The 12,020-nt window shown below is 37.4% G+C and overlaps 3 protein-coding genes across 4 annotated transcripts in view; 1 reads left to right on the forward strand and 2 right to left on the reverse strand.

The window, feature by feature from the left end:
- Positions 1-2,615: 2,615 nt before the first annotated feature.
- Positions 2,616-5,716, forward strand: LOC131348288 (NACHT, LRR and PYD domains-containing protein 1b allele 2-like). Of its 2 annotated transcripts, XM_058383105.1 has the most exons (7): positions 2,616-2,815; positions 3,261-3,472; positions 3,870-4,117; positions 4,359-4,487; positions 4,586-4,727; positions 4,972-5,001; positions 5,185-5,716. In XM_058383105.1, exons 2-7 carry the CDS (start codon positions 3,289-3,291, stop codon positions 5,463-5,465), a joined length of 1,014 nt encoding a protein of 337 aa, XP_058239088.1. In that variant the 5' UTR covers positions 2,616-2,815; positions 3,261-3,288; the 3' UTR covers positions 5,466-5,716. The 2 variants fall into 2 exon arrangements, with proteins under 2 accessions (XP_058239088.1, XP_058239089.1); XM_058383106.1 differs by lacking the exon at positions 2,616-2,815 and having other exon boundaries at positions 3,218-3,472.
- A 403-nt stretch (positions 5,717-6,119) lies between these two features.
- Positions 6,120-7,441, reverse strand: ins (preproinsulin). Its single transcript, XM_058383139.1, has 3 exons — positions 7,309-7,441; positions 6,590-6,770; positions 6,120-6,489 (listed from the first exon to the last, which is right to left on the reverse strand). The coding sequence occupies exons 2-3, from the start codon at positions 6,765-6,767 to the stop codon at positions 6,341-6,343; spliced, it is 327 nt and encodes a 108-aa protein (XP_058239122.1). The 5' UTR covers positions 6,768-6,770; positions 7,309-7,441; the 3' UTR covers positions 6,120-6,340.
- Positions 7,442-8,901: 1,460 nt separating this feature from the next.
- panx1b (pannexin 1b) overlaps positions 8,902-12,020 on the reverse strand; it is a 4,561-nt gene continuing 1,442 nt past the window's right edge. The window contains exons 2-7 of the mRNA XM_058383085.1: positions 11,596-11,723; positions 11,310-11,515; positions 10,973-11,175; positions 10,589-10,890; positions 10,113-10,269; positions 8,902-9,558 (exon numbers count right to left, since the gene is read on the reverse strand). Coding sequence (XP_058239068.1) covers positions 9,473-9,558; positions 10,113-10,269; positions 10,589-10,890; positions 10,973-11,175; positions 11,310-11,515; positions 11,596-11,723 — 1,082 coding nt within the window. The 3' untranslated portion in view covers positions 8,902-9,472. The remainder of the gene's footprint in view (positions 9,559-10,112; positions 10,270-10,588; positions 10,891-10,972; positions 11,176-11,309; positions 11,516-11,595; positions 11,724-12,020) is intronic.

The following is a 12,020-nucleotide window of genomic DNA, read 5'->3' on the forward strand; positions in this document are numbered from 1 at the left end:
TTGTAGTTTTGAAACAGTGATAGAGAAACAACCAGAGATGTCTGTCAGATGTGGTAAGATTTTAGATCAGGTTCATGTATTCATCATGTGTTTTTACTGTAATTCTTTGTTTCTTTCTCCCTGCTCCCAAAGACATAAAGGTAGGTGGACTGGCCACAGTTCATTTTACAGGTCATTTGGTGGAGACCCTTTTATTTTGGCCAGAGTGTCACTTACAGCTTGCTGTGACATATAAGTAGACAATAGCAGGGGTGCAAATACCAACACTTGAGGAAGTGCTGGAGGGACAGTGTAGGTGCTACTATATTTTGGTAGAGCTTAATAGAATTGTGAAAAGACACATTTACAACATGTACAAAAAAAGCTGCACTGATCACGATGGTTGAAATATAGTGTGGGTAAACCAGACTGTAATAGATTAACCATTTAAGGAAAATAATATTCAAAATATAGGGGACAAAAATAATTTGTCACAAAAATGATGCTATATACATTACCCTTTAGTATCTATATTTTATAATTGTTTCAATGTTTTACGATCACATTTAAAATTCTATAAATGTTCCAAGAATTATTAGTGATTTATTCTGATTCACTAGACTGATTCACTATTTGATTAAGCCTGTTAGACTGGTTGAAGGCTAAATATTGAATAGCATAGTATACTGTATATTATAAAATGTAAAGAGGTTTCTTTAAAAATAACTGCATATATTTATATGGCTGTGTTTTGTTTATTCTCCACATTTTGGTATTTTCTTCAGTATCTTTTTCAATTTTTGGTGAACACAATAGGACTAAAAAGGACACTGTCTCCACATCTACACTGTGTCACTACCCCAGACAAGTAAGTAACACTAATGCTGATATATAAATCTGTATAACCCCAGGAGTGGAGGAAGACTTTGAGCTTTTTCATCATAAGTCTGTAACTGTAACTTGCCCCAAACAAAGCTGCTTTTGCTTAAAAGAAAGGCCCATATGCTCAGCTCTATCCATTGCAAAGGATATGGTGCTCCCTTTTTAGCTTGGTCAGGCAGCAGACTGGTAGCTTCTGAAAAATGAGTTACTAAGCTTCGATAATAGCCAGCATGCCCCAGAAACTGCTTTAGCCCCTTTTTGGTCTTGGGTTCAGACAGACTGCAGACAGTTGGGGATGCACTTGCCTATGGCCCAAGTTAAAGCCCAGGTACAATACTTCCACCCATCCAGTTGCACACTTGCTGTGAGTCCCAACAATCTCAAGGGATTACATTTTCTGTGTTCAGGTAGCTGAGGGACAGCAAGATGTTCAAGCTACTTATCCCAGTCCCAAGCATCAATGTGAACAAATGAATCATATTTTAAGGATTTATTAAACAATTTGACCAGCCTAATCTTGGGGTGGTCCAAAAAAACAATTTGACCAGCCTAATCTTGGGGTGGTCCAAAACACTGGTCCAAATCAATTTAATAAACAATTATTTGTACAGTTCACCAAGAATGCATGATATAAAGGATTTGCCCTAGTCAGTCAGGATCTTTTTTTGGGATGCTGAGATCTTGTGAAGAGCTACAGCCTCTGGGTATCACCTTGCATAATCCATAAATCGAACACAAGATGCCCTCCTGCAGTCCATTCTAATGGACCAATGAAGTCCATACCAATTCAAAGGTTACCAGGATTAAAAAAACAAACAAACAGTGGCACATTTGGTGTGGCCACTGCACTCAACTGCTGGCCTTTGCAATATGCCACACCCCACCAGGGAACAAAGACTGACCAATAGAAATGGCCTATCAGGGAATTTATTATTTATCCTGGCTCAAATGACCAGACATGGATTTGTGATGAACTGCATGAAGCAGGTTTTCCCTACAGCCCTTCAATACTAACAATTTTTATTTTATTTTCCTGCATCATTTGATACAACCTATCCTTAATCCCAGAGAAGTATTGATGGGTTAGCACAACAAAATTATTATTTGTTGAATTTGTTGACCATCTCTCACTCCCACTTGGTTGGTGTGCAACATGGTTTCATCACACAACTGCTCCAGGGGGACAAGCCCATGGGAAATCCATGCTAAGAGTGGAAAACAGTTCCATTACCGCCTCCTCTGCCAAAATTACATGTATTCCACCCCATGCTTGGGTACTGGAGGAACCATCTACAAACATGTCTCTGAATGCCTAAAACCCTGGGTGATTTGTCTCAAGACTTAGTAGATTCGTGAGTCATGAACTAATTACCACCTCCATTTTATGCTTTTTTCCACTGGAATTTAATATTGGCACCATCATATACTCATGAACATCCAGATGCACACACCTCACCACATTGAATCAGACTTTGATGGACACTGGTCAGGTTACATTCTGATTCCACCAAGGCCTGATACTGTATGAACTCCCTTGTCCTCTCACTGACATGGTACATTACTGCTCGATCGCCTGAGGCCTGAGGTGCGTCATAGAGCCAGCTCAGAGTTTTTCAGCTGCTGTTCCTAGCTGTATGAGCATGTAGGAGTATGAGTCACAGAGTGCATTTTTCCATTGTCCATTGGATTGAAGACTTCTGGATTATCGGTGTCAGCCATCTTTGTGAATTTGGTCTGCTCCTGCCTGAGAGCGTTGCTAGATCTCGATAGGCAAGCACTATTTTAGCAGGACCATTAAAAATAAATCAGTCTAGTGTGTTCACAGGGTTGACTGGACTAAGCAATTACACTTCTTTTTCTCCTATTTTATTTAACAGCTCTCAACAGACATTTCTCATCAGCTGAAACTATTTACACCTGAATTGGTTGAAAATTGTGACCAGGATGAATACTGGTAATATAACTGCTGTTTTTTTATTATACTAGTCTTGGACAAGTAGATTTTGTGCCTCAGCTATTATATATTTTTTAATTATTCATAGTTACCTGACAGACAAGTGGATAGGGGGGAAATGGCATTCGTTATTGACTTATGTTTAAGTTTTTATTTTGTGCATACATTTAAACTTAAAATGCTTCATGGCGATGAGCAAAACCTTGATACTTAAACTGTAATGCACATTATTCTTTTTGTTTTGTTTAGGGCACAATCACTGTGCTACATCAAAAACTTTCTTAAAAGAGTATTATAACTGTATAATTTTACGCTAGTCTGTATTACTGTACTAGTAACTACCTCGCCACCACCTTTAATAAATGTTTGATTTGTCCACTTCTGCATTCTTAGAACCTTTTCATTTGCTGACATGCACAGCAGAACATTTTCTATTTTTCTTCAGGTTTTTCTGCCCTTGTCCTGGTCAGTTTATGTGCAAATTGACCAAAATTGTGTTTGAGATGGAAAGTGAAGGGGAAGTGAAGTACAGAATAATCTCCTGGGACAATAAGCTCTTAAACAATTTACCCCAAAAGGAACCTGCAGGACCTCTGTATAATATTGACGGTCCTGAAGGTTCAGTCCGTCGTCTGCACTTCCCACATTGTGAGATTGGTGAGTTGACCTTTTACTAATATTTACAAATTTACAAAAACCTGAATTTATAACACCTGGAAAAAAACATACAAATGGTTTGATACCAGGGTCTATGGAAAAGTGAGAAGGCTTAATACTTTGGTAATAAGTAATTTAAAACCATCTCATACAAGTACATACATTATCTAATTACAGTGGCTGTATATATATCGCGCTTGTCTGAATTGTCGTTGTATTTTCGGATTTGTTATCGTGTTTTTGGATTTGTTTTTTTGTTTTGCATTTCTCGACCACAAAAAATATTAAATATATTATTCTTGATGATGATGTGAATATTATAGTTTAAAGTTTATTTCCATTGTTGCTTTAATACTATGTCAGTATTTGCTTGATTCTGGTGGTTTATATGTTACAGGTAAAGGCAAGGAGAAACTGACTGTAGCACATGTGGCTGATGGTAAAGTGGAGATCATTCAGCCACAAACAGTGACAGACACACATGTGATCATAAACATTCAGAGTCTCTCCCCATTTGGTTTAATTTTCCCACGCAGTGAAACTTCCATCAGAGCCCAAGTTCTACTGTTCTACAAAAAAAAGACAGAACACTGCAAGAGTAAACTGAACATCCACCTGCTGCCAGCAAATGTGCCAGTAAAAGAGGTAATCTGATTTACTGATATCTGATATCTGATATATATATATATATATATGTATGTGTGTGTGTGCATGTGTGTGTTGTATTCCACATCCTGCAGTGGTTAAAAGTAGTTGTTTTGTTAGTTACATCTTTATGATGAACATAAATTTACCAACATTTGTGGATTTTTTGTTTTGATTTTATGAACAATTTTCATATTCGGAATTAAATGTTTAATTTTCATGCTTTCTCTTGCCCTTTAAGGTACAGAAACAACACAAGAGCTACACGTACATTGACACAACCTCCACTTGTGATCTGACCCCTAGACGAAAGTACAGACTACGCTATACAAATACTGTCAATACTGACAATACTGTACTCCAACCAAAGGTATTATTCAAAATGTTCATCAACACTGTGGTCATATTGGTCAAACATTATTGATCTTAGACATTCAGAAATAAACCTTTAATCACGTGTTTCATTAGGTAGTGAAATTTCAACGGGACTGTGGCCCCAACTATCACCCCACATTTGAGATTTTGAACATTGAGGCTGCTGAAGTCACATTGATTCTTTCTGAAAAAAAAGGCAAGGAAGTGTGGACACGATTTGTAGACTTGATTACAGGTAAGTGAATACAAATTTTCTGATATTTTTGACACACATTCAGAATGCCATGAAGAAGTAAAACTGTAGATTCGTGCATCCTATCAGTGACAGTCACAGATGATACAGAGTGAAATGCCCCCTACTGGTCATGTTGAAGATAAATAAATTATTTGGACTAGATGTCTACTGTAACTGTACTTCAATTACATAATGTCTGTCTGTCTGTCTGGTCTTGTTCTGTGTCTCAACACATCAAGTACAGAGCCAAACTCAACCATACCAGATATAGCAGGTAAGGCTGTCTGACTAGCTCTGAATTTTATGTCCCGCTTAACCACTGGCACCAAGACACATCTAACAGTTACTTATAACAAGTGCATGTTTGGTGATTTATCACATAATCCAATTAATGTGAATCCTGTTGCAGTGGAAATGTCTTGCTGTTAGAATCATTTGATTATGGTTTGTATTGCAGGTGCTGACTTTGTGGATGAACACAGAGAAACACTCATTCAGAGATTTCCGTCAGTGATGGAGTTTGCAGACTGTCTGATAGGCAAGAACATGATTTCTACGGAGATGTACGAAAACATTAAGGCAAAGTCAACACCTCAGGATAAAATGAGAGAACTGTACACATGTCTCGACTCAGTGGGAAGAGCGGCAAAGCAAGAATTCCATAACATCCTTGAAATGAACTACAGCTGTTTAGTTAGTGAACTTGGTGAACTTAGTGTTCACTTAGTGAACACTTAATGGAGTAAATCACACACATCCTAAAGATCTCTGTAGATAACATGGGTTCTCCTTTTCTAGTTTGCAACAGAAAACCTTGTTGAAATGTATAATTATTTCATTATTGCTTAAATTGTTCATTTGTGCAACTATGAATATGATATATAAAGATAAATCTTCTTACCTCAATCTCAAATCATTTCCACATCTTGGTGCAACAAAAAAGGCTTACATTTGTGATTATCATGTGATTGTTCTAGTATTTTGCTTTCTGGAGGTTTATATAATATTATATGTTCTGTTGAGTTTATATAACTATATATATATATATATATATACACACACTATAATTAACATTATAATAGTTTTTATCTGGCTTTTTAGAGCAGGGGTGTCAAACACATTTTCAGTTTAAAAAAATTCTGTTTAGTGATGAATAAAACATCAACATTTCCCCTTAAACGGCTTCATCGATATTTATTTGATCACCTACACAGATGAACTGGCCCTGAGAGACAGGAAGGGCTCTAGGGCCCTCCCATATGTTCCCTACCTATTTATCAGAACTGTTATGCTCAATAAGTGTTTCATTTATGTTTTTATTCCTCAAAATCAGCATTTTTTGCATCATTTCTGTAAATTATTTCATTTATGAGACATTATAAGACAAAGAGAAGGTTTTTCAGACATTTTCAATAACTTACTGTTTGATCCTACTGCAAAATTGTCATTTTAAAAGAACTAGATTTGAAAATAAAGAAGAATAAAATAAAAGGAACTGCAGCACATTAAACTTTCATTTGATGTACTTTTATTTCCTAAGAAAAAAAAAAACATAATCTAGTAGGCCTTTTTCTGGTTTGCAGCAGATGATGGGAAAGATTGTTGCTGGTGTTTTAGTTGCAGTAGTTTTGCAAGTCGTGTAAGCTGCAGGGTTTATGGCAGCACAGCTCCACAATGCCTCTTTTCACCATCAGCTCGTTGTAATCTTTATATGGATATTCAGCCAGCTCGCCCTCTGGAGCAGATTTAGGGGGAAGGAAACCTGGAAAAAAGAGAAACGTTTCAAAATCATAATCCATAATCTGATTTGAATCTGATGCTCAACACTGGAATATCGTTTAATATGACTTCTTTGTCCTTACCCAGCAGAGGATCCACCTCTCTTTTAGGGTTGTAGAAGAACCCGTTTGGGCCGCAGACTAGGTACAAGGCGTCAACCAGGTGAGAACCACACAGGTGCTGTGGTGCCGCAGCATCAGCTCCTCCGGTGCAGAACGCCAGCAAGAACAGCAGCGCACCAGCCTGGAGCCAAACCGCCATTGTCTGAGATACACAAAAGAAGAAAGCTATGTTAGACTGTAACTAAGCTCCGGCAGCAATTATATAAGGGATAAAAACACTTGGGATGTGCTGTTACTGGAAAAAATATCGACGGTGAGGTGGCGTGACAGAAAAGCAGACAGCACGTCCTGGAACGTATTATTTCTCATCATCTTACATAAAGGACAGCACAAGATTTACTCCATGCTTCATAATGTTATAGTTAATGTTGTGACAAGTTATCTCTTACACCAGCTACAAACAACTTTTCTTACAAAATGTTAAGATTCGAGGGAGAATTTGAATAACTTTTTAAGAAACGCGAGTAAATTTGAGTAAAAACGAGTTTCCTGAATTTCTTATAGAAAAAAGCTGTTATATCATAGGAGAAACAGAATACAATCCTGTCTGATACATTAATGACGTCTACCAAAGAAGAGCAGAATGTCTTTTTGAAGCAGTATGCGATTTGACTAATTCTTCCGAAAATAATAAAACTTATAAGATCTAGTACAGAAGTGTAGAGATGTAATCGTCTTACCTGTGTTAGGAGACAGAGGAGACGCCCTGTGAAGCTGGTCAGAGATGCTGAGAGAAAAGAGACGGTTGAGGACGAACAGCGGCTCTTCCCCACCTTTATACCGGAGCCGGTTCGCTTTATCCGAGTCAGCGGAAAAACCCACGGCACGAGCCCAGAGCCTGTAATGCTGTTAAGTGGCTGTCCAATCACACACGCCACATTAGCTACGTTTGTTCAAGCTAATTCACTTTTACGCCTGAACAGACCTGAGCGACCAGTTCTTTGAAAATTTTGTCAGCATGCATCCAGAGAATTTCATTTGGGACAAAAGTTCATAAAAGTGTTCCGTTTTTTTTGGGTCAAGCTCCAGCTGTTGCTCCAGTAATTAGTTTTGTGGGGAAAAAACAAAACAAAAAACAGCAAAAGAAAAACTACTACGGGGTATTTTCTATGGAGGGTAACAGAAGGTGACAGCTGTGGGGTAGAATTTGTGATGATGTTTTTCCTTTGACATAAATGAAGCAAACCCTTAATTAGCTTTACAAACACAGACATTGATGTCATAGTGCTTCCTGCTTTTGGCCTAATGGTCAATAATTAAATTTTACAAATTAGCATATCAAGAGGTGCTGTTAGTGCTCATCCTGATCATATAATTGGTGAAATTTAAATCTAACATTTTTATATAAAAATAAAACAAAAAAAACCATAGGGGTTACATTTTTAAAAGGTTTTTTTTTTTTCATACGAGCGCACCTTTACTAAATGTATTTATTATTCTTATAGTTATGAACTTTTGGTGAATTGAACTGAATGGATGTAATTCGACTGAGCAACTGGAAAGAAAGACCTTAAAATAAAATTACTTTAAACCAAATGACAGGAAAAATCTATAGCTTTTATCTCACGAGCTTGAATACTAAACTAATTTTTTTTTTTTTTTTTTGTGCCTAAAGCTTGGTCTAAACATTTAGGGCCCCTATCAGAAATAATACTGCAACATAATTCTTCATGTAATGAACATGTTACAAACATGAGCGATTATTTATTCTGCTAAACTATTGGCTGTCCTATATAGAACAAATTCCTCATTAAAGAATAAATCAATAAAAATAAAATAACATAAAATAAAACCTCACACTGTTACAAACCACTGACACCGCAGACTCCTTCTAAAAAAAATCTAAATAAATGTCTTCTAATTGAAAACCTCACTATTCAACAGCAGATCTGTTTCTGTGGAGCATCTGTCAAGCAAGATACAAGGAATTAGCTGTTGTTACTATAGAAACCATGACCAATCCTTATCAAGAATTTCCTTCTGCTGTGATATAAACCCAGTTTTTTGGGGGTTTTTTTTTTAAAAAAAACAAACAACACAAAGCACTCCATTCAACCTGTTTATTATTATTATTATTATTATTATTATTATTATTATTATTATTATTATTATTATTATATATTACAGTTTTGATTTCACAGTTACAGATCAAATCATTAAATCATTTCAAATCATTTTCAACTACAAAATAAAAATATTGTAAAATGTTACAATAAATAAATAAATAAATAAATAAATAAATAAATAAATAAATAAATAAATAAAAAGATGATCCAAATGAGAAACTAGTCACATATAATAATAAAGACATCCACAGTGATAGATTGAAATGGCCTTCACTTGTCTAACAGTCAACATTTAGAGTATTCTGATTGTTCTCAGCAGTCACATGCAAATCAGTGCAGAAATGTTTAACACTGAATAACAGATCAAAATCCAATCCACACCTCTGCATTAATTAAGGTGTCTGGAGGGATTAATACCTGTATTAGCACCTTGACCTGGACTCATGATGAGTCTGTCAGTTAAAAGTGAATATAAGGAGGAAATGTTTATCTGAAAGCCCTGACTGTCTTTGCTTTTTTTTTTTTTTTTTTTTTTTTTTACTTCAGTTTTTGACCACAAGCTTTTATTCGTCTTGTACAAATACATGCACTAACTCCATGCTGAGGATATAGTGCTTGTTACTTGAGCCTCTCATTCTGTCTAAATGTAAACGCGTTGATGAATATTTCATGACCACTTTCAACATATCATGTATCTGGACTGTTCCAGTTCTCGTATTGTATTGAAAGAGCAGCACTGAGATTTGTTAGTTTCTGAGCTTTTTTCCCCCCTCAAACTTCACATGATTCTCTGTCTCACATCCTTCACACAACCGCAGCCGGATTCTTCGGCTTGCCTTTCTGGCATCAGTACAGGAGAACCATCTGGAAAAAAAAACAAAAAAAACACAGGCAGTGTTGATGATTAAGGAAAGTTTTAAGGAAAGGTTTGCTTTTAGGATCTTACAACATAACTTTATTTCATCCTTATGAAATGTTACAGTTAAATAATTTTGTTACTGTTACCACATGATTATTTTCCTATACAAGCGCATCCCTACTGATTAAATTCTCCTCTTACACAAACAGAAATTTGTCATGGATAAAATTATGTTTTATCTATTTATAGTTACATAAAAACATTTAAGTCCCTGTTCTCACTCACGTTACAGCAGCTGTAAACTGCACACGTCCCTGTGAATGAGCTGTTGCTATAGAAACGATGGCGTATGAGAATGAACAGAAATCTGTGCAACTGTCAGAGCTGCTGTTAGAGAAAGTTATACGGCACCTTCTGACCAATCAGAATTGAGAGTTCAACAGAGAGAGCTAGGGAGAAATTTTTCACAATAAATGTATTTATGTATTTTCATTATGTGTATTTTCATTACACATAAATGTATGTATTTTTAGTTGAAGGTCAGAGGACTAACACTTACCCTTAAACTTGGACGACTCTTCTTCCTCCTGAAAGTGAGAAGATTGAATGTTGCCATCTTTCACATCCACCAAATCGGTCCTTACTTGTCCGAGATTCCTCAGGAGGGACATTGTGTCAAAACTTTCACACTCTCCCTCTTTTAATAAGTTTAATACCTGAACAAAAAACATGCTGGTTAAAAGCAGAAACTCAGACAACACATGCTGTGGATCATCTATTAATAAGATTTCAATGATTTCAGGCAAACAATCGATGTGAGAAAATGTCTTTACATTTTATTTTAATTATTATTAAAGACTGGAATTTAAACCTAATTTTAAAATTTGGATTTTTTTAAGAAATGGAACTAATTGATCGACGACGAAATGCTCTTCTTATCTACCCTGAAAGTTTCAGAATCTGGAAAAAAATTGTTGCAACAATTGACATATTATTAAACAATTTATCTGCTCATTGTGGTATTACAGAACTGACCTGTAAACATTTATAGCTCTTCAGCTCGCTCAGGTTCTCCTCCAGGAACAGCAGGTAGATGCTGAGGTCATCATAGCGACAAGAGCTGACGTGCAGCTCATGGGAATGTCTGAAGGCGGGCAAGAGTCTGTAGGGGTGCAGCACCTGGACTTGTTGCCTCCGCCAGGCAGGACGGACTGGCGCGTAGAACACCAGAGGAATGAGGATTAGGTACACTGCCATACTAACGCAGCTGAGCAGACGGAACACACCCACGGACACCAGCTTACACAGCACCGGAGGCGTTGCAGTCTGATGAACACCTGAGTGCACAGAGAAACGACAGCATGTACACTGGCATCCATGAGTCACGTAGGTTCTCTATGCTATGAAGGTTGGACATACTGGTGTGTAGGTCGCAGGAGAACTGGTCACTTGCAGACACCAGGCAGACATAGCAGAGCAGGTAGAAGAAAAGCAGCAGTACCATGAGCAGAGTGAGAACCCGACATACCAGGTACTTCCATGCCAGGGCCCATCTCCCACGCTTGGTCCTCAGATACTGTACCACCAGAGGGTATTTAAAACAGCCCTCAGCCACCTCTGGACTGTTGTCACACACAGGCCACCAGGTCACCATAAACAAGGGAAACAAATCAGGTATGCAATTTGTTCTCAGAAATGTCAGGTCATTTTTGGTGTCTGATGCTTGCTTCAGATTCGTCCACAGCTGCATGATTACCTGTGGGACTCCTCTGTGGTGTCTTTGGCATCAGGGTTGTTGGACGCCAAGCTCTTGGCGAGCTGGATGGCACGGTTGTAACAGCAATCCAGCTCCTCCATAATGAACCTGAGGTCCGAGGAGAGCTGAGGAGCAGCGGTGAAGCGCCAGAACAGAGCGGGAATGTACACCAAAACCGCCAGCAGCAGAAGGATATAAGGAAAGAACTAGACAGTAGCAGAAAACATGTCAGGAATCCATGCTGATTAGTGCTAAAGTCTTGCATTAGAGTTTGACACTAACGTACCTTATGCAATGACAGAGGGGAGCCGTCCTTTGTAGATTGGCTTTCAGCAGCAACCCAGCAGAAAGAGTCTACATACGTTGCTTGGCGCACGGTGAAGTTGGTTGGGGGGAAGCAGCTAATCTGGGAACCTAATTTAACATTTATCAGTGTATATAATGTGCAAATAAACGAAAGTTTCAAGACAGTAAAAAAAAAACCAAAAAAAAAACCAGGGACATCTCTTGTATACGGCAGCCGAGAAGTGCAAAACAAAACAACAAATCAGAAAAAAACAAAACAACAAATCAGAAAACAAAATAACAAATCAGAAAAAAAACAAAACAACAAATCAGAAAACACAACAACAATTTAGACTTAAACTGGAAAAGGTAGGTGTAGTTTGCGAATGGAATTCTTACCTCTGACTGGACAAGACATCTGTCACT

This window comes from Hemibagrus wyckioides, linkage group LG28 (assembly GCF_019097595.1).
Source record: "Hemibagrus wyckioides isolate EC202008001 linkage group LG28, SWU_Hwy_1.0, whole genome shotgun sequence".
Taxonomy (NCBI): domain Eukaryota; kingdom Metazoa; phylum Chordata; class Actinopteri; order Siluriformes; family Bagridae; genus Hemibagrus; species Hemibagrus wyckioides.

Coding starts and splice junctions, on each gene's coding strand:
- LOC131348288 (XM_058383105.1), top strand. CDS start 3,289: ATGTGCAAATTGACCAAAATTGTGTTTGAGATGGAAAGTGAAGGGGAA. Junction 3,473..3,869: donor CTTCCCACATTGTGAGATTG/GTGAGTTGACCT, acceptor TATATGTTACAG/GTAAAGGCAAGGAGAAACTG. Junction 4,488..4,585: donor ATACTGTACTCCAACCAAAG/GTATTATTCAAA, acceptor GTGTTTCATTAG/GTAGTGAAATTTCAACGGGA.
- ins (XM_058383139.1), bottom strand. CDS start 6,767: ATGGCGGTTTGGCTCCAGGCTGGTGCGCTGCTGTTCTTGCTGGCGTTC. Junction 6,490..6,589: donor AGAGGTGGATCCTCTGCTGG/GTAAGGACAAAG, acceptor TCTTTTTTCCAG/GTTTCCTTCCCCCTAAATCT.